The 20,670-nt window shown below is 44.1% G+C and overlaps 2 protein-coding genes across 2 annotated transcripts; both read left to right on the top strand.

Annotated features, from left to right (window-relative positions):
- The first annotated feature begins 5,586 nt into the window (after nt 1-5,586).
- On the top strand, nt 5,587-13,512 carry LOC102948178 (keratin, type I cytoskeletal 14). Its single transcript, XM_027834972.3, has 8 exons — nt 5,587-6,242; nt 9,794-9,876; nt 10,206-10,362; nt 10,809-10,970; nt 11,079-11,204; nt 11,304-11,524; nt 12,238-12,287; nt 13,184-13,512. The coding sequence occupies exons 1-8, from the start codon at nt 5,652-5,654 to the stop codon at nt 13,279-13,281; spliced, it is 1,488 nt and encodes a 495-aa protein (XP_027690773.2). The 5' UTR covers nt 5,587-5,651; the 3' UTR covers nt 13,282-13,512.
- A 3,297-nt stretch (nt 13,513-16,809) lies between these two features.
- Nucleotides 16,810-17,958, top strand: LOC119564534. The gene is made up of 2 exons (XM_037887019.2): nt 16,810-17,130; nt 17,263-17,958. The coding sequence occupies exons 1-2, from the start codon at nt 16,846-16,848 to the stop codon at nt 17,947-17,949; spliced, it is 972 nt and encodes a 323-aa protein (XP_037742947.1). The 5' UTR covers nt 16,810-16,845; the 3' UTR covers nt 17,950-17,958.
- Nucleotides 17,959-20,670: the final 2,712 nt, after the last annotated feature.

Raw genomic sequence — 20,670 nt, 5'->3', positions numbered from 1 at the left:
GCCATGAAGCCACAGCGGCACAGACTGCTGCGTGGGCTGCCACCCAAGTAATTACCCAGGGCCTCAGGCAGGCTTGTCCATCACAGCCATTGGTACGTCACTGCCTGAGCTAGTGAGGTTCAAGCTAGCTCAGGTGTGTCTGCATGTGCTGCAATTACACAACCTGATTGCAGTGTACGTCTACCCTCAGTCGTGGCTAGGTTCTGCCACCCTTCCTCCCTTTGAGTAGCACCTGGCTCCATATGCAGTGCTGTTGGACATCAACAGGATGATTCTGAGTAAGCTATTACTGAACATGTGTGAAGCTGGCAGAATCTGGTCCTCCTATTTTAAGCCCCTGTTTTTAGGGACCTTGCTCTGATTTAACCTGGCTAAGTTCTGGTATAGCTAGAGAGAGCTCTGGTTCTCCCTGAAAAGGGGGAAAGGAGCCTTTCTGTTCTCTCTCTGGTTCAGAATCCCAGAACTTACTTGACCCATCATCATTCCACTCAGACTCTATTCAGGTACATTATAAACATGAGCCATGAATGTAGGGTTATGATCAGCAAAATTACTCTGTAAGATTAGCATCTGTTACTGAATGCATTTGTGCATTTATATAGCATCATTGATGTGCCTGGCATTTTACAGGAGGAAAACAAATGGACGAGATTCCTCTTCTAAAGCATAAAGAAAAGGAGGACTTGTGGCACCTTAGAGACTAACAAATTTATTTGAGCATAAGCTTTCGTGAGCTACAGCTCACTAAAGCATGTGTCTTTGGAGTGCTGTCTGCTCAGTTCTTCAACGGAAAGCAGGAAACTTGCCTTTGTATTTTTCTCTCGTAAATGCCAGGTACACCCACAATGCTATAAGACTTTTGTTGAAAGAACAAATCAAACAATTAAAGAACTAGAAGAAAGAATTAAAATTATTTCAAACATAACTCGAGAAGTTCAGGTTCAGATTCTCTGGTGTGTCTACTGGGCCACCAGTGAGATGGTTATGGGTTCCTCTTTCTCAGGCTGCTTGTACACTAGCCACAGCTGCAGCCCAGGTAATAATATTCCAAAAGTAACATGTGTGAGCTGCGGATATCCAGATGGGGGAACCATGGTCCCTGCCTGCCCTTACACAGCCCCTATTCCTGTGCTGCAGGGGGATTAGCAAAGCATCCAGCCACACTGGCTCTGTTCTAACAGCAGACTCGCCTACTGCAGGATCATCCGTGCATGAAAGAGATAGGTTATAAACCACACATTGGTTTAATAATACAATTAACCCCATACCTCTACTAGGTTTCTGATGTTCTTTGGATTTGTGTTCCTTAGCTAAAATACAGATGGGCGAATTACTATAAACTTCAGTGACAAGGTTAGTAGGATCGCTTCATATGTGATCCTTGCTCTCTGCAACTGCCAAGCAAATCAGGCCTTACGGTCATTTAGATCTTATACCATTCTGCATGGTTTACCTTTCTATGTTGTCACTACATTCAGCTGGGATGATGCAGCAAGTTTCTGGTTCTTTTTCTCTTTTCATGTTTCTGGCATCAAGTGGGGGAGAGAATCTGGACCTCAAAATTACAGGCCTTGCCTCACATCTTGTGTTGTCATTTACACCTGGGCAAAGTGAATGTAAACTGCCACCACGTTGCAATGGTAGGATCTGACACTCACTTTGTACCCATGTTGTACCTGTGGATGTGAGTATCCATAGATGTCATAGATTTTACGGCCAGAAGGGATCTCTTGAAACATCAGGTTCACCTCCTCCTATCTCAGCTGATGCTTGTACAAAGCTGCTTCAGTAAATTATAAGCATATGAAAGCTTTTGTGCCATTATTTTCTCTGATATGTCTAGAATTAGCTGTAATGTAATAGTAGGAAATATCCCAAACACACATCCCACCCCTATTCTCACTCATCAGTTCCATCCTCTTTCCTGTAAAGTGCTCCAGCCCGGGTGGGATGGAGCCAGAGTGGATAAAAATAAATGATTTTAAAAAAATAATTTAAAATTGGATTTTTTAATTTAAATTGGATTTTTTTGATAAAATGCTTTTTGAGGGAAAATCCTATCTAAAGATAGTTTTAATTAAGATACATTATAGCTCAAAGATATCTCATCATGGAATAGGGATTATACATTCTAATTCTATAGTATGAGACAATATTATTCATGTAATGTTTAAGAAAAGTTTTGTAAATGAGTTCCAATAGTTCATGGATTAGGGACCCAATTTTATGGGGTTCCACAGGCTTCTGTATAGATTATTTAGGTTAATCTTTCTATCTACCCAATGGGACTCAGTGCTCAGTCTAGAAGATACCATCAGAGATGCTTAGTTTTGCAGTTCTCAGACTGTGGATTTGTGTCTCCAGAGGTAACATGTTTGTTAACAGCAAAAATGTTTTTAAATAAATAAATAATATATAGAGATGAGAAATAACAGACCGCAACTCTATTGTCCTTCTGCAAATTTGTGTACACAGAGTCAATCCCTTACCTCTCTCAAAAAGTGCAAAGTTTCAAAAAGTTCAATGAATAGAAGATTCTTGGGGGTGGAATAGATCTGGACGAGGAGAAGTCTGGAGATAAATGTGAGAAGCGAGGGACATATGCTTGTTTTGTTAAAATATTATATGTTTGCTGTTGAAGAGAAAAATCCAGAATACTTAATGTTGTTGTTTTAGTTAAATAAAACAATTTAAATGTCTGTCTGGTGATGTTCTCCTCCTAATACAGCATAGCAAGAAAATCCTCCAACTATTAATGATTAACCTGTTGAACTGGAGATAGTTCACCTCCCAATGACTTCATAAATATCTGCTTCAATTACCTTTGGTAAACGAAATAACCAAACAATCATTCATTTTCTGATATAGCTGTAAAACTAATCTGAAAAGTTTTCAAAATAAATCACTCTTTAAAAATGTATAGTGTGTACCTTCTAAAAATGAAACCTACATCTATCTTTGAGTTGTGAAGAATATGTACTAAGGTTATAACAACCAACAAGAATGCACTTTTATGTAGAAAACCCATGATTAAATTGAGTCTTCCTGACTAGTGATTTAAATAAAATCCACCCTGGATGGAGCTGAGCAATCCAAGCCTGCTCAGAAATATACATCTGTTGCTTGTGGGACATAGGCTCTTTCCCCTTTCATGGCAGTTGATCTAAAGAAAATAATTTCTAGCTTTGGGGAAGGGGATTGTTAGGGCCTGTCTAGGAAGACAGTAAAGTGGTTGACATGGTACAACACGTGAAGAAGTATGCTTTTCTCCACACCCTGGAACATTATTAAATAGTGCCACTTAGATCTGTGCCTGAGGGTTTTCAGTCTGGTAGGGAGTTTAGTATTGAGAATGGAGACAACAGAACTTGACCTTATTCAGCCCTGCAATTTTATGAGCCCCTTGGCTCTTCACAGGCAGTTAGCATCTCTTCAGCAGTTGGGTTTACATTGGGTGTGTATATCACTCAGAGGGTGTGCTCAGGACAGGGAGCCACAAGGGAAATTTCTTATAACATCTGATTAACTTGTTCATTAGATTAATGATACAGAACTGTGTTGTTCTGAGCATTATTCTTAATCCCCAATTCTTAAACCCAATAATCGGTCCCCAGGCCATTCAGGTCGTTCTTTACACTGAACTGTCCTCTTTCTTGGAGAGCTCCATAATTTCTAAATGCATCCGATGAAGTGAGCTGTAGCTCACGAAAGCTTATGCTCAAATAAATTGGTTAGTCTCTAAGGTGCCACAAGTACTCCTTTTCTTTTTGCGAATACAGACTAACACGGCTGCTACTCTGAAACCTATAATTTCTAAAGTTCTTCCATCTAATAGCCATTCCCTGGCTTTTTAAAAATGACTTGGGGGATCGCAGTCTAGTTCTTAGTGGCAAATGTTGACATCACAAAATCAATGACTGCATCCAACACTAAGTGGGCCCCTTAATGGCTGCCTCAGCACAGAGGCCAAGTATCGAATTGGCCAGGGGGCTGAAGTCCCCTCTCACCTCTACAGGAGATCTTCCGAGATGAGGTGAAGGTACATTGGCGGGGAGTGTTGTGGAGGAAGCCTGCACGTTTGCTGCCAATTGTGTCTGTTCTGTGGATACAGAGAAGACTTGGGTTCAGTGCTGTCTGCCATGCATCTTTCACCAACACCATACTCACAAAATTAAAGACACATGTTACAGCAGGTGTTCTAACAACAATTTGGTGGCCTCAGAGTGCAACCACCAACTCTTGCTGGTGGCCACTCAGACAATTTTTCCTAAAATACTTAATGAACTTTAGGAAAAACAAATAAATATGCACATGTATATGTCCAAATCATAGTAATTTATTTAGGTAGGGGTTTTTTGCAGACTCAATAATAAAAATAACGTACAGTTGTCTCTATTCTTTACTGGAACTAAATAGAATAGAAACACAAATCAGGTGCTTTGCATGTTCTTATCTTTTGTTGTTGTTTCTTTTGCTTTTTTGGCTGCATTTTTTAGACTTGCTAGCTAGTAAGTCTGCTTCTATGAAAAATGATATTTGTATGTTTGTTAATATCACTTTTCATAGCAGCAGACTTGTTAGCTAGCATAGAGGCAGTGAAAAGTGATATTAACAAATATACAAATATCACTTTTCACAGCAGACCTACTCAGCCTTGGCAAGTCGGGGAACAAATTAAGAGTTGGATGGGGAGGTGGATAGGGAGGCAGCAGGGGTGATGAGTGGTGTGGTAAGACTGGGGATGGAGTGGTGCAGCCGAGGGCTGGAGCCCACTGCTGAGTAGCCAAAGCCCGGAACCCAAAGCCTCGTGGTCAGAGCCCGTGGCAAAAGCCTGCTGCCACACGGCCGGAGCCTGCCACTTGTCACACGAGGGCTGAAGCCAGAAGCCTGAGCCCCACTACCTTGGGAAGGTGGGGAACTCACACCGGCTGTCTGCTCCCCCGGTGTTTGTGGCTCCAAAAGGGGGCAAGGCCCAACCCCTTCTGGCAGCCCCAGAGGAGGGGCCACTTCTTTGCCCCCCCAACCCCCAAATCACAACCCAGGAGGCTGTGGCTGCAAGAAAAGCCTCTGGTGGCCATGGTGGCCGCTTTTGAGAAATGCTGTGTTAAAGGTTTTATTTAAGGTTCTTCCTTAAAACAACAACTATCACAACAGCTTTACTAAGCACACAGTAATTACTAGGAATGGTAGTACCCTGTAACACCCAAGAAAGAAAGAAAGAAAGAAAGAAAGATTTACTTCACAGAAATGCACTGGAGGAGTCTGAATAGCTCTGTCTCATATTCAACAGTGTAAAACAATGTAAAAATGTAGCCTGGAGCAATGAGCCTCCCACTTTGAATCAGACCTGACTATACATTTGGAAACAAGAGGAAACATAAAATCACTCCTCGTGAGGTAAAGTGTTTCTAGTGGAATGTGACAAAAGCATGAACAGATCAAGGAGAAAAATGGTGATTCTGGAAGTTGGCTCAGACTTCAAGGGTGATGAAAACCCTGCGGAATGTGAGAGAAAAAAGGACCTAGCAGTGGCAACGCCCCCTGTTGTGGGTATAAAAGTTGCTTGGAGTCAGGGAAGCTAGCAGCACTCTCCTTCTTTCACAACTGAGCTGGGTGACTCTTGGGCGTTAGATCCTCAACCACCTTTCACCATGACCACCAGCGTCAGGCAATATTCCTCATCTACATCCCTAAAGGGGATAGGTGGGTTAGGTGGATTAGGAGGTGGCTCCTCACGGGTTTCCTCAGTGCATCTTGGAGGTCCCTACAGAGCCCCAAGTATCCATGGGGGATCGGGTGGCTTTTCTGTCTCCTCTTCTAGGTATGTCTCTGGAGTAGGAAGTAGCCTGGGTGGTGGCTATGGGGGGGGCTACAGTACTAGCATTGGAGGTGGCTATGGGGGTGGCCTTGGAGGTGGCCTTGCAGGTGGCCTTGGAGGTGGCCTTGGTGGTGGGTTTGGTGGTGGCCTTGCAGGTGGCCTTGGTGGTGGCCTTGGGGGTGGCTTTGGGAGTGGCCTGGGAGGTGGCTTTGGAGGTGGTGATGGCATTCTCCCTGCGGGTGAGAAGGAAACAATGCAGAACCTGAACGACCGCCTGGCTACCTACCTGGACAAGGTGCGTGCTCTGGAGGAGGCCAATACCGATCTGGAGATTAAGATCAAGGAGTGGTATAAGAAGCAGGGACCCGGTCCTGACCGTGACTACAGCCCATATTACAGGACAATTGAAGACCTGAGGAGCAAGGTATGACACTATTATTAAAAAAAGTCTGATGTCTCGTCTGATTTTCTTTATTACAGATTGTCTTGTATCTAAAATCTGAATACAGAGGGATTAACTGATTACAGGCAACAGGTATAATAAGGGCTTCATAGAAATCCTGTGCCCAGACACAAATGAAGGAGATTTAGCAATTTAGGCCTTGTCTACACTGGCACTTTACAGCGCTGCAACTTTCTCACTCAGGGGTATGAAAAAAACACCTCCCTGAGCGCTGCAAGTTTCAGCGCTGTGAAGCGCCAGTGTAGACAGTGCACAGCGCCGGGAGCTGCGCCCCTCGTGGAGGTGGTTTTTTATAGCAGTGGGAGAGCTCTCTCCCAGTGCTGGTGCCGCAGCAGCACTTTGACGAAGACATCCCCTTCCACTCACCCGTGATTTACTGATATTCCTTCAGAAGGAGCAAAACTGCATTTCCTATCAAATGGTTTCTAATAGGGAAACAGACTTCGGGGCAGGAAAGTAGCAGCAGAAGCCTACTGGTTCATGTTCATTAGCTGTTATGTCTTGGGTGCTGCAGCAACATTAGAAGGCAGCGGGCTGCAGCAGCAATAATGCTGGTAGGCTAAGTACCGGATATTACTTATGCTCCAGGTATGTGCTTCTTCTGCCAGATGTTTAGCTCATCAGAAGGCTGTGAGCTCTCAGGGCAGGGACGTGTTATCTGTTTGGCACCGTTCACCTATTGCAGGACACTTTGTGAACATACAGATGCTAAGATGGGCATAATGATTATAATAATCACTTCTAGCCTGTTACTAGGCTGAATTTAGCAGTTAAAAAAGAGACCAAATCAAATGATAACAAGGATGTGGGACCTTTGCAATTCCGGAATGGCTGACACAAGATCTAACATTTTCCATATGCTCAAAACCAGGAGGATTCAGAATAATTTCGGCCTGATTTTGATCTCTTACACCAGTGTAGGTCAGGAGTAACTTGACTCAAGTCAGTGAGAGCAGAACCAGTCCTGGCGTCTTCATTCTAATTCATTTTTGTGTCTCAGTATTTGCACAGTAAGGCTTCATGAAAAGGCCCGAGGGATGCCCTCGCTGCAGCACCAACGTTCACGCCACTCACTGGTCACATGTGTTGTTTGCTTTCATTTTATTTTATATTCCTTTCAGTAGGCTAGATTGTGACATCCTTACTCAGTCAAAGCTGATTGAACACAGAGTCACTGGGAGTCATTGGGAGTGTCTCCTGAGTAAGGATGCAGTAAATGAAACATTTGTCTCGTTGTCACTATCTTCTCCTTACAAAGCATCAGCAGTGAATGTCAGCAAAGTATCGGGGTGCAGAAACTGAGACTCTCAATGAGGCAGGTGAATCAGACTTCGAGCTAATAATACTCCCATGCTATTTTCTTTTCTTCATTTTGGCTCCACTTTGCTAGCCTTACTTAGAATCCCAGGTTTGGTTTTCCTCTCCCTGGAGCGTCGGGATAAGTTATTAAAGGGCACTCAGGCACAGTGAGATTTTCTGCTCAGAGAATTCCCCTCCGCTTCTGCCCCTTCCTCATGCACGAGAGTGTGACTGACAGCAATGAAAGTCCTGGAGCAAGAGAATCAATTATTATTATTACTTATTATTTGTATTCTTGTTGTGCCTAGGAGCCTTAGCCACAGAGAGTCAAACCCATGCCGAACCTGAAAACTGTTTCAGAGAGGTTTTTTAAATGAACCAGAACTGAAAACCTCTCCGTTGCATTGAACCCGAACGGAATCCCAAACCCCCCGAACGAGTAACTGCTTCAGAATAACAGGTTCAGAAATCAGGTGCTGAGAGATGGTCTTTTGGGGGTGCTGAGGAAGGGTCTCTCTCTGTTCCCACCTTAGAGAGAGAGAGGCAGGGACCACACTTCCCAGGAAGCCATTGCAGGAGATGACACGAGAGGAGTAAGTGGAAGGAAACTACAACTCCCAGAACACCTCCCTCCCCTCTCCGTCTCCTTCTGCTTATTGCTGAGTGCATGTTCCTTCCTGCTACAGAAGTCAGCGTAGAAAGAGCATTTTCTGGACTGAATTTCATTTTGTCACCTCAGTGATCAAATATGATGGACAGAGTTCTGGAGGATGTTGTACTAGTGCATGCAAATAATTTGTTAAATATTTCTTTCACTGTAAAATATTTTAATCATTGTTCTCTTTTGCTAGGAGTTACAGAGCAAGCATAAGAGTGTGTGACATTAATCTGCAGGAAATGTATTTGAACTGGTTCAACCATGTTCAAGTGGTTGAATTGGTTACTGATCCATCATTCGAAGTTAGTGTCTGAACCGAACAGTTACAAAGTATTGATGAACCTGAACTGAAACTGAACCCAAATTTTTAATGGTTCGACTCCCTGCTCAGCCATTGACCGTGACCCCATTGTACATAGGCGCTGTACAAACAGAACGTAAACAGAGTTCCTGCCCCAGAGAGCATACAATCTAAGTATAAGACAAGCGATAACAGGTGGATACAGACAGACCAATGGGGGATTACAAGGAAACAATGAGAATATAGGTTGGCATGACATGCAGTGGTCTCGGCACACCAACAGCCTAACCATTTGCTACAGGCTTTATCATATTAGATCTGATCAGTGGTCAATCGAGTCTCATATGCTGCTTCCTGTATGACCAATATCTGATGATTCAGAGGAAGGCAAGCCTGCCCCCTCCATAATACACACAACGCTGTAGGTGGGGGGAAAATCTTTCCTGACCTCTGTAAGTTACTGTCATATCTCATGAAGCATGAGATCTGAGCAACCTTACCTTAGCATGTAGCTGCAAACATTAGTCTTTAAATTATCCAGCTCTTTTTAAAATCCAGCTAAAATATTTGAAGTTGGAGAAACTATATGGGATGACAGGTTTCAGAGTAGCATCTGTGTTAGTCTGTATCCGCAAGAAGAAAAGGAGGACTTGTGGCACCTTAGAGACTAACAAATTTATTTGAGCATAAGCTTTCGTGAGCTGTAGCTCACGAAAGCTTATGCTCAAATAAATTTGTTAGTCTCTAAGGTGCCACAATCCTCCTTTTCTTTATATGGGATGAGATAATGCTTGCTCTCTACCTTTCTTTCAAGTGAGCACTTCTCAGTTCCCAAAATGAATACTCAGTCTTATAGGCATGCAGATGATACAGAGATATGTACAAAATAAGTATCTAGAGAGACAGATATAGGAAGCCTGATTCTCATTTACACTAAGCTCATTTTATACCATGCTGGCCATGTAAAGAGGCCTTAAAGTGGGTGTAAATTATATTTGCACACACTTTGGGGCCCGTTTACATGACTAGAGCAGTGCAAAGGGCCCTTAGTACAAATAAGAATTTGGTCCATACCAGCTTGTCTCATATCTCCACAGTTATGCAGATTCTACCATATAGGAGTGGAAAGTCAGTGCTGCTCCTGGCCCTTCTCCTAAACATTAATTTCTCTTTGCATCCCTCAATTAATCAGCAATATTCAATTTTTGAAACTTCTTTTCCACTCCCTCTTATCCCCTCTTTTCTTTTCCCCAGATCCTTGCTGCCACTATCGACAATGCCAACATTGTCTTACAGATTGACAATGCCAGACTGGCAGCCGATGACTTCAGAACCAAGTAAGTCCAGGGCTCCTTGGAGCTCTGATGAGAAGGGAAATGTGTAAAAAAGCCATTCTGCTTGAGGATCTCTGTTGTTTATTGCATTTGAAGATGCTTCCCATGTTCCTATGTTATGTGGTGACTGGAAAAGGGAACGGGGGAGCCTTTGTCAACGGTGACCTTCATTTTAGCTTCCATGAATTTGGAAGAAACCTTGGAAACACTGAAGAAAACTCTGTTAGCAAAAATGCCATTAAAAAATATATGAAACTTGGGGAGGAAAAGGGAGTGACAAATCGGTATCAGCTGGATGTGCCTGAGTTTTTGACCTTTTTTAACACTTGAAGGTTTGAGACAGAGCTGGCCCTGCGCATGAGTGTTGAGGCTGACATCAACGGCCTGCGTAGAGTCCTGGATGAGCTGACCCTGGCCAGAGCTGACCTGGAGATGCAGATTGAAAACCTGAAGGAGGAGCTGGCTTACCTCAAGAAAAACCATGAGGAGGTGAGGACGAAACAAGGCACAAAAGAGGGACCTATACATTGTAGCTAATGCACAATGGAATCCACACAGGCCAATCAGTAGGAACAGTTCTGAGATTTGCAGTTGTTGGGAAGGGATATGGGCAGGTATATGGGCAGGTAAAGAATAATAGACGCTGAACATATGTTCTGTAGGTACCAGGTAAATTACATCCACTGCTTACGATTCAGGTAGTTTCTACTGGAGCCAAGGCATTGGTTATAGGAACAGAGCCTTAATTTGGTTGCTAGGTTGCAAAGCCACCTGATGCTTGGGATTTTATTAGCCAAACAGAAACAATTGAAACCCCCACAGGATTTTTGTTAGGTCTCTATGCAGGGTGCAAGTGGGAAAACCTCCTCAGATGCACTGCAGTGGGTCTGTATAGTTAAGATGCAGATGAACATAGCGTGTCTCTCTTGTCACAGGAAATGAATGTACTACGGAGCCAGCTGGGTGGAGAGATCACTGTGGAGATGGACGCCGCTCCTGGGGTTGACCTGACCAAGATCCTGGCTGACATGAGAGAGCAGTATGAGAGCTTGGCAGAGAAGAACCGTAAAGAGGCCGAGCAGTGGTTCTTCACCAAGGTGCGCAATGCCTGAATGAAGAGAAGCACTTTCCTGACACTCATGGGTGGGGGCAGAGCTTTACACACATCATTCGTGCAGTAACTAGATTGTTTCCCCTTGTTGCAGACGGAAGAGCTTAACCGAGAAGTAGCCATGAACACGGAACAGTTGCAGAGCGGCAAGTCGGAGATCACGGAACTAAGACGCACCGTCCAGGGCTTGGAGATAGAGCTGCAGTCCCAGCTCAGCATGGTACGTGCCACTGGCTTCCCAGGGAGACACACACAAGGGCAGGCACAGAGATGAGTGAGCCCCTCACTGAATTCTTTTCCCTCTACTCTCCATTCCCAGAAAGCTGCTCTGGAAGGCACCTTGGCAGAAACAGAAGGCCGCTATGGCGCCCAGTTGGCACAGCTCCAGGTCCTGATCACTAGCGTGGAGGAGCAGCTGGCCGAGCTCCGATGCGACATGGAGCGCCAGAATCATGAGTACAAGATTCTCGTGGACGTCAAGACGCGCCTGGAGCAAGAGATTGCCACGTACCGCCGCCTGCTGGAGGGCGAGGATACCCAGTACGTAAAGGGAGTCGATGAGATAGAGTGCCATGGGGCAGAGCTGGCTAATAATGACACAGCTAAACAGCTGAATAACCTGTATTCCTAAAGGCTCATTTTGAAATAAATAGTCAAGATCCATCAATATGAAGGCCAAATGATGGCTCAATGGCTTATCCCACGTTACCATCCTCAGTGAGAACCCTGTTCTGGGAGGTATTCATTCTCTGAACTATGGAGTGCTCCCTTTGCAGTACTGTGGTTAGAGCATGGGACTGGGAATTAGAAGAACTGGTTTTTTTTCTGGGCTGTAGTGCTAACTCATTGAGCAAGCTTAATAGTTAATAGAGTTCTCTAGCCCTTAGCTTTCCCATCCGTAAAAGGGTGTAAATAACATTATTGTTGTGCCTCATAGGAGGGCTGAGAGAGTTATTTGACAGATCTATAAAGTGATGTGAGATGCTTTGATCTTTTTGAAAGGGTTTCCTCCTAGGGTTATAATACTGGACAATTTCAGGGAGACTCAGGCTGTTGCAGAAAGTGAAAAGCAAGGTCAAGTCAGAACGAATATTGCCAGGTGTCATTCTAAATAATTAATTCACATTTTTGGGGTCTACAATTTTTTATCATCAGTGACCTCGCTGCCTCTCCTCCACCATTGAATATAGACCGTGGGATCCCGAAGACGTGTTCATGTTTCTAATTTGCCCTTATTATTTTTCCCCTTGTAGCATTGCTTCCCAGTACTCGGCAGCTCTGTCCTCGCAGTCTGGGAGAGATGGTAAGGATGTACCTTATCTGAAGTGTAACTCATTCACATCTGTAACAGGCGGCTTTGCAGAGTACAAAGCTAATCAGTTAACAAATTGTACAATCTGATTACTAACAAAGTATTTAGTCTGTGGAGAATGGATGAAGGGGACAGGAATAGAAAATCCCCAAATGACCATTGCCCTTAGAAGCAGAAAAGACATGGGGTAAAGGGACCGTATAACTGAGTTGTCAGGTAGAGCTGTATGAAACCCATTGCTTTGGGTTCATGAAGAAAAGGGAGGTTGGCTCAGGAGCAGCAGATAATGTTTACATGAATTCAATCTTGTCCTGAATTATTTTGAATTCCGTGTTTGGAGAAATCTGAAAAATCAAATACCTAAACCTTCAAATGGTCACCTAATTTTGATTAGTTGGGATCAAGTGTGAAAATCCATCACTGGAATCTGGAGATGGAGGTACTGACTCAAATATGAGATCAAAATTATATCATATCATAGAATATCAGGGTTGGAAGGGACCTCAGGAGGTCATCTAGTCCAACCCTCTGCTCAAAGCAGGACCAAGCCCCAATTTCTCCCCCAGATCCCCAAATGGCCCCCTCAAGGATTGAACTCACAACCCTGGGTTTAGCAGGCCAATGCTCAAACCGCTGAGAATAACTCAATCTTCACTTGAAAGGTCTGCAAATCATGGTGAACTTTTCTATGAATCCAGGTTGAGATTTTGCTTTCTCTTTACTTGTTTAGGTGATTGATACAAGTTACCTGCTGGAATCACATTTTTTCCTTTCTCCTCTCAGCCAATGAAGGATTGTTTGAAACAGTATATTCAAGATGCCTAGGGAACATACATAATATCTTCTCTATGCTCCAAATAACTGTTTTTCTCTCTTCTTCTTTGAAGTAATCTCATCCAGTCGTCAAGTCCGCACGATTGTTGAGGAGGTCCAAGATGGAAAGGTGGTCTCTTCCCGTGAGCAGGTTCAGCTTTCCACCCGCTAATAGTACAGAGCACTCTATGGATCCTGGTCCCAAGGCTGGAGCTGCTCAGAAACAATAAAGAAAGAGATTCACTGAATGATCCAGTTGCTGTATGTGACTGGGCCGTGGGGAATACTCAGCTCAGTTTGTGCATTCTTTCCCTTCTCAGTGTCTTGCATTCTCCTTCACCTGTCTTTGAGTGCCGCACTGAACTCTGCAAATGTCTAATAAACCTTTTCTTCTCATTCATGCAAAATGGAATCTTGTCTCTGTCATTCTAAAGGCCTGAGGCAGGGGCTCTCTCAAACCCTTGGTGGGATGTACCATGATAGCCAAGAGTCACCCATGGGCAGCCAGAAGATGGAGTTGTTCTGAGGTTGAAGGAAGGAAGACAGCAAGAGGGATAGGTTTCCCAAATGCAGCATAAAGAACCTTGGGAAATGTTTTGTCACTTAGCGAATTGCTAGGAAATACCTGGGAATGGCTGAGTGAAGAACTTTATAGGATTTATTGATGGTGGAGGTGACATTTGGGGGATTGTGTTTGAGATTGAACAAAATGTAACAGTTTGCAGGAGTGCTTATTAAAGCTAACAATACTGGGCTCAATTCTGTAACCCTCAGTCACACTGAGAAGCACATACAAAGTTGTATCATTGACTTCAATAGGACTAGTACTTTCATAAGTATTACTCAGAGCGAGTTAGGACTGCAGCATTGAGCCTACTGCAATTTAACTGACCAATCTAGGCATTAAAATATCTGCACAAAGGACTCTGTTCATGAGAGATGGAGGTTTTACTTTTATGAAATGTTCAATTTGAGGAGCTTCCAGTTTCATGACTTGCATAGAGACGTTATTTGGATATATTTATCAGAAGGGGAGGGAATCGCTCCAAATCCCTCTCTGTACAGAATTCCACTGTATTTCTAAGTCACGTTATAAAATTAGAGTAAATTAAATATAAAGATACAAAGCACAAATGTCATTTCAGTTCCTATTTTCTTACTTAACTTATATGGTAACCACATAACTAGCCATATTATATATAAAATGTTCACAGAAACATTACCCTTCACATTACCTTGTGATCACATTTAACAAAGAGCAAAAAAAGCAATAAAAGTTTTAGAAGACCTGACCTATGAGGAAAGGTTAAAAATCCAGGTATGTTTAGTTTTGGGAAAAAAGTAAAAAAGTGACAGAAAGGGGGAATCCCTCAAAAATTAAATTAAAAATTTTTGAAATGCTACACACTTTCAAAATGAAACAAAATATGTTGAAGTGTTTTTGTTGAAAAATAAGAGTGAAATGTTTTGAATGAAATGTAAACTGATCATTATCTTTACAAATTGTGAAAAAACAAGATTTTGACCAGCAATTCTTGCAATTTACCATTTCTACATCTCCACCAGTGACAGCAATAGCAAAGACTGTAGGGTAAACACAGGCATTTTTATCAGAGTGTCATCTAATTCTGCTCAGAGATGGGTTAGATAACCTGATGGTAAAAGTGCACAAGGCTTGTCTACACTACAGTCTCACTATTGACATCACTAATGGAGGTGCAATAATGGTGAGTTATGTGTCCTAAATTTGCCAGTGTAGCTGCAGCATATATTACATTTATTAATTATAGCCAAGGTATTGTTGGCACCACAAAGGGCTGAAAATAAATAATCAAGAGCACCTTCAAGCTATTATATATTTGTGGTGACAAGATGAGTTTAGCCAAATAGGACAAACAATACTTTGGAAAGCCAGGCTCTGCAGGACTGGACACATTCTCCTTGTGGATGACAAGAGGTTGCCAGAGAAAATGCTGAAGAGTGAACTTTTAATGGGTAAAATAGAGCAAACACAGGAAAAGATGGACTGCAACATGGGGGGAGATACAAGGGAAAACAAATGAATATGGTGAACTAAGAAATCATGTGATAGATCAAATTTCCAAGTAAGCTGTATTATGTAAGATAGATGGTATTTCTCTAATCAAGAAAGAAGGAGTTGGAGCCCAAATAACAAACACTACTGCATTCCCCCCTGGTAATTGGACTCCTCTAGCTGTCTCTTCCCTAAAGCAGTGGTTCTCAACCAGGAGTCTGGGGCCCACTGGGGGGGCCGCAAGCAGGTTTCAGGGGGTCCTCCAAGCAGGGTCGGCATTAGACTTGCTGGGGCCCAGGGCACAAGTCGAAGGCCTCACCACCTGGGGCTGAAGCCCAGGGCTCCAATCCCTGCCACCCGGGGCTGAAGCTGAAGCCTGAACAACTTAGCTTCAGAAGGCCCCCTGTGGCATGGAGCCCTGGGCAATTGCCCTGCTTGCTACCCACTAATGCTTTTATATGCAGAAAAACAGTTGTTGTGGTACAGACGGGCCATGGAATTTTTACAGCATGTTGCGGGGGAGGGCGGGGGGGAGGCTCAGAAAGAAAAAGGTGGAGAACCCCCGCCCTAAAGGAAAACCTGCTCAAAAGCTGTAGAATGGAAGATAACCATGTGCACAACTAGTTATTCCAGGCAGTAGCTGACAGACTGGCCAACCTACAGCTCCCAGAAATATCTATTCAGGAAAGGAAGGAGTGGACTGATGTCAGGGTACTTTCTTTGGAGGCTACCAGGCAAAGAAGAGTAGGGTAGAGAGGAGTAGTATAAGGGCCCTACCATCAATCAAACCCTAGCCCCGCCCCTTGACCCCTTAGCCCCGCCCCTTGACCCCTTAGCCCCGCCCCTTGACCCCTTAGCCCCGCCCACCGGAAGTCCCGCCCCCATGGGGTATTACTTCCGGGGTCAAGGCTGCCACATGACCGGAAGCAAGGTGTGTCATGTGATGCCCAACCCACCCCTTGACCCCTTAACCCCACCCCTTGACCTCTCCCCCCCCCCCCCCGGAAGTCCCGCCCCGTGGGGTATTACTTCCAGGGTCAAGGCTGCCACGTGACCGGAAGCAAGGTATGTCATGTGACCCCTCTAACAACTCCTCCCACTGCCCTCTACCAATCAGGATGGGTTTCGCCCCTGTAGGACTTCCCCCCCAAGAGGAGCTTTGACCAATCAGGGCGAGTTCCGGGGCGGGGTGTCCTCTCCGGAAGTGGGTCTTGTGACCCCTCTAACAACTCCTCCCCCCCACCAATCAGGATGAGTTTCGCCCCTGTAGGACCGCCCAGAGAGGAGCTTTGACCAATCAGGGCGAGTTCCGGGGTGGGGGTGTCCTCTCTGGAAGTGGGTCTTGTGACCCCTCTAACAACTCCTCCCCCCACCCCGCTACCAATCAGGAGGGGTTTTGTTCCGATAGGACCAAGAGGAGATTTGACCAATTACGATGAGTTCCGGGGGCGGGGTGACCCGCCCGGAAATGATTCGTGTGACCCCTCTAACAACTCCTCCCACCAACCTCTACCAATCAGGCCGGCCCGAGAGCAGATTTGACCAAAATAGGGCAGGTTCTGGGATGGGGTGAACCGCCCAGAAGAGGGGCGTATGACCCCTCTGCCAATCAGAGCGCAGCACCATCACCCCATAAGGCCCAGCGTCGGGCAGAAGAGGCTGTCTTTTACCAAGAGCGCGTGTTTTAGAAATCGTGGAAACATGGACTCCTTCACCACCCCCGTGAGAACTTTGGACTTTGTTTTAGCCCCGAGGGCCTTCAACAAACCTCGGAGAAAGCGCTACATCAGTGAGAGTTCCGAGGAGGAGGAGGGGGCGATTGAGGGGAGCCCTTTGGCCCAGCCATTGATGGATACCCCGGACCCTGAAACCCAGCCGCTTGTGGGGCCCCGCGATGAGCGTGATGGCCTCTTGTTGTCCACCCCCCGGGAGGAGGAAGGTGATCGCAGCTCGGGGAAGTCACTAGTGGACAAGATGAACGCTCAGGTAAATGACTGCTTAAGATGTGACGGTCGGGGTGGGGTTGTAACGGGACTAGGAACCAGGGATTGTGTAAATCAAAAACCAAGCAGTGGTGTGCTTACGCTGTTTCTTTTTTGAAAAAAAATCTCTCAACAGCTCGATGATGCCTTTCTAGAGGACCCGGAGACTCTGGACAGCGTTGCACCAAGCAGCGAAGATGAACCGGGCCCACCTTGTTTTTGCTCCACGCCGATACAAAATGTTGAAGAGGACTCCGAGGATGACGGCTATGAGGAGTTTAGGAGGAGGCTTGGCATGGAACTGACTGAGCCAGTGCCACGTCGTGAGCGTAACAAAGTCATGCGGACTATTGTACGTGTTGCTGTTTATTCTGTTCTTAATCACTGTCTTAGGGAAAAGCTTTTTGAAGATTGTGAGGGCTGTGTCATAGATGCACCAGGCCAGCGTCACCATGACTGTGTGACTTGGACTTCAGTGGATATAAACTGCAAGCTCCGGGGCCTGTGTGCTGAGCTGTGTTTGGAAAGCTTATTAAACACTGTGATTGCCATAGGTTATGCTATGCAATGTCTGTGCCTAACCCAAGAACATTTAGCACAAGGGGTTACCTTGATAAATGCTGTGCAATTCAGTGGAGACCCTGACCATGTTTTAAAGAAAATGACCAAACCGGAAGATGCCTGCTTGGAGCGTTATATTGACCGTCTGGTCCGCACAAAAAGTTACAGAACCCTGCTTAAGAAAAAGGCTATTTGTAAGAAATCTAAAAGGATTAAGTTAGAAAATGGTGAGGTGCCAAACATGCGATATAAAACTTGGTAGCTGTAAATTTAAAAAAAAAAATCTATTGAAAAGGGCTTTGTGACTATTTATATTTCTGTTAAAAGGTCTCTGGCCCTTAAGGGAGCTTAAAGTCTTTTTTTCTTTCTTTTTTTAATGGAGCATCTTGGTTTGTTTTCAAGGAGCTGTATGTCTTTTAAATAAAAAAAAATTGTTTGTGAGAACCTAGCTCTTGTGTCTTTTGTGTAAGAGAGACTCATTTACAGCAAAAAAAAAAAAAAAAAAAAAGCTGAAATGTATGTTGTGGGAAGGGAAAAAAAAAATCCTAAAAATGTCTTTACAATAAAACAAACAGGGATGGTTCAGACATGTGGTTGAGTACAATAGAACTGACTTATTCTGTTGAACTGAATGGGTTTAACCACCCCCACCCCTTACTGAATAGCCAGGGTGACTGTGATTACTCACCCTGGTTGTCATAGGGTTAATTTGGATGGGGGAGCACCCATAGTAAGGGAGGTGGTCCAAAAAAAAAAATACAAACAAGTCCCAAGCCATTCATTCATATCTACACAGGGTCCCTCACTTGAAATGGTTACTATAAGAAGGCCCTACAGGGGTGGGGAAAAATAAAATGTATTTGAACTAAAAAAAAAAAAAAGAAAAACTTATACCCAACCCTTCCCCAGATCACAAAAAAGGGAATGCTAGGGAAGGGTGATCCAATCAACCTGCTAACTACTTTGAAACAAAAGAGTTAGGATGGTATAAAAACCTCAGGTAGCTTGGAGACTGTCTCTTTCAACAGAAATTCTCTTGAATTGCTGCTGGACTGCAAGTGGAGGTATGTTCTCTGTTTTTAACCTTGAAAATATATATTCTATAATGCCATGCTTTGGCCATGCTGTCTGAGTAAATAATGGTGTCTATCTTTATTACAGTGTGATCTGTTTAGCATGGAACCAGTAACTTTAAGTTGCAGTTCATCACCAGGCCACGGTAAAAACCATTTTAAGTGTAGTTATAACTTAAGTAATAACTTCAGGTATTACTTAGGTTGAATAGGGATTTGGGGCTAATACTAAGTAACATTTTGGCTTGTTTTTTTTTTAAAAAGCCAAAGGCCCCAAGCACACATGGCTGTGGGGTGGGGAACAGAACAACCAGGGGTCTTTTTGAAAGCATGTGGGGGGTGGTGGGTGGTATTGAAAAGTATTTTGTTGCAAACTGTTTTAAACTGATGGTAAGGGTGTGTTTATAAAGCTGCTGGGGTTTTGTGTGTGTGTGTGTGTGTGTGTGTAAAACATAAGTGGTTTTTAAAAAGTATATGTCTATAAACTGATGGTGATGGTGTGTTTCCAATTAACGGGTTTTTACTTTGCAAATGAGATGTATTTTAAAAAAAAATAAATATTCGTGGGGTTGTTTTTAAAGTGGTAGAAATAAACTCAAAACCTGTGTTTGTTGTACAGCCTGAAATGGATTATTTTGTTTTAAAGCTATGGCTTTTTAAATAGAAAAAATACCCTCATGAATATTTTTTTTTTATTTTAAAGTTTACTAGACAGTTTCATGTGTTTTATTAGAATGTTGTTTGCTTTACAGCACGGTCAAAACCTGAGGGGGTAAAAATGCTCAAAAGAAAAAGGAAAGAGACAACTGAAAAGAAAAATTCACCAGTATCCGTGACAGATGGATGGATGAAGCTGGGTAAATATATTTTGCTTATTAGTCTGGTTAATTTATGAGGTTTTGTATTTTAAGTACATACATAGGTGCAGGTGCGAGAGGTGGCAAAGTTACGTTTTTGTAAAATGCTCTTTTTGTCCCCTGCCCCAATCAGTCACGTGCAGCCCCTCTGACAAGGCTGTAGTGAGAGCTACCAGGACATCCCCCCGAGAACCATCAAAGAACCAGGAATCTGCTTTGAGACCTTTAACAGCGCAAAGCAGCACAAGCGTGCAGATGAAGCATCAGGCCAGTCCAAACCTCATTTACATCAAACCCAAGGACAAAACAAAACACTCTGGTAAAAAACGCCCCTGCAAACACAACTCCAGTTCCTCAGCGGCCACCACTGCACCAAGCCCTGAGAAAACTGTGAGCAAAAACGCCCACATTCACAAACCCAGAGCGCGCGCTGTAGCGGCTCTGAATGTGCGCAGAAACACACACATTCACAAACCCGGAGCAGGCGCTCTAGGGGCTGTGAATAAAAAACCAAGGACTGACAAGCCATTCTCCCAAAACCATCAGCTTGTCACAGACCCCCCATATGATAGTATTTGGGGAGAGACTGATGTGTCATTCAGAAAACTGATGGATGTTGTATCCTCGGGGGGTCTAAAACCACGACATTCTAAAAAGATTTGGAAAAAATACGCTTTGTTCAGAAAACTGGTGGAGGCTGAAGCCTCAGGGGTCCTAAAAGAAAGGGGGGCTGGAAAGGGTGGCTCTGATCAGGCCTGTCTAGGTGTGGAAAGGGGTACCTTCAAGGATGCACATCAGTTCACGTGTAAACAAAAGGGTGGACAGCGCTTGGGGGATAAACAGATGGCTGCCAAAAAGTTCCAGGCCAGGGTCGCCATAAAAATTTTAAAAAGGGCTAAAGAGGTAATGAGGAAAAAAAAACAAAAAGAGACGCCCCCTACTGGAGGCTCTCAGACTGGCCTGTCTGAAAATGGGGAGGCAAAATCAGCTTCTGGTTTAGAAAATTCCCCAGCGAGTTCTCTAGATTGTGTCCCATCTACTCCCAATGACCCA

The sequence above is a fragment of the Chelonia mydas genome, chromosome 27, assembly GCF_015237465.2.
Source record: "Chelonia mydas isolate rCheMyd1 chromosome 27, rCheMyd1.pri.v2, whole genome shotgun sequence".
Lineage (NCBI taxonomy): Eukaryota > Metazoa > Chordata > Testudines > Cheloniidae > Chelonia > Chelonia mydas.
This window is presented reverse-complemented; position numbering and strand designations above follow the sequence as displayed.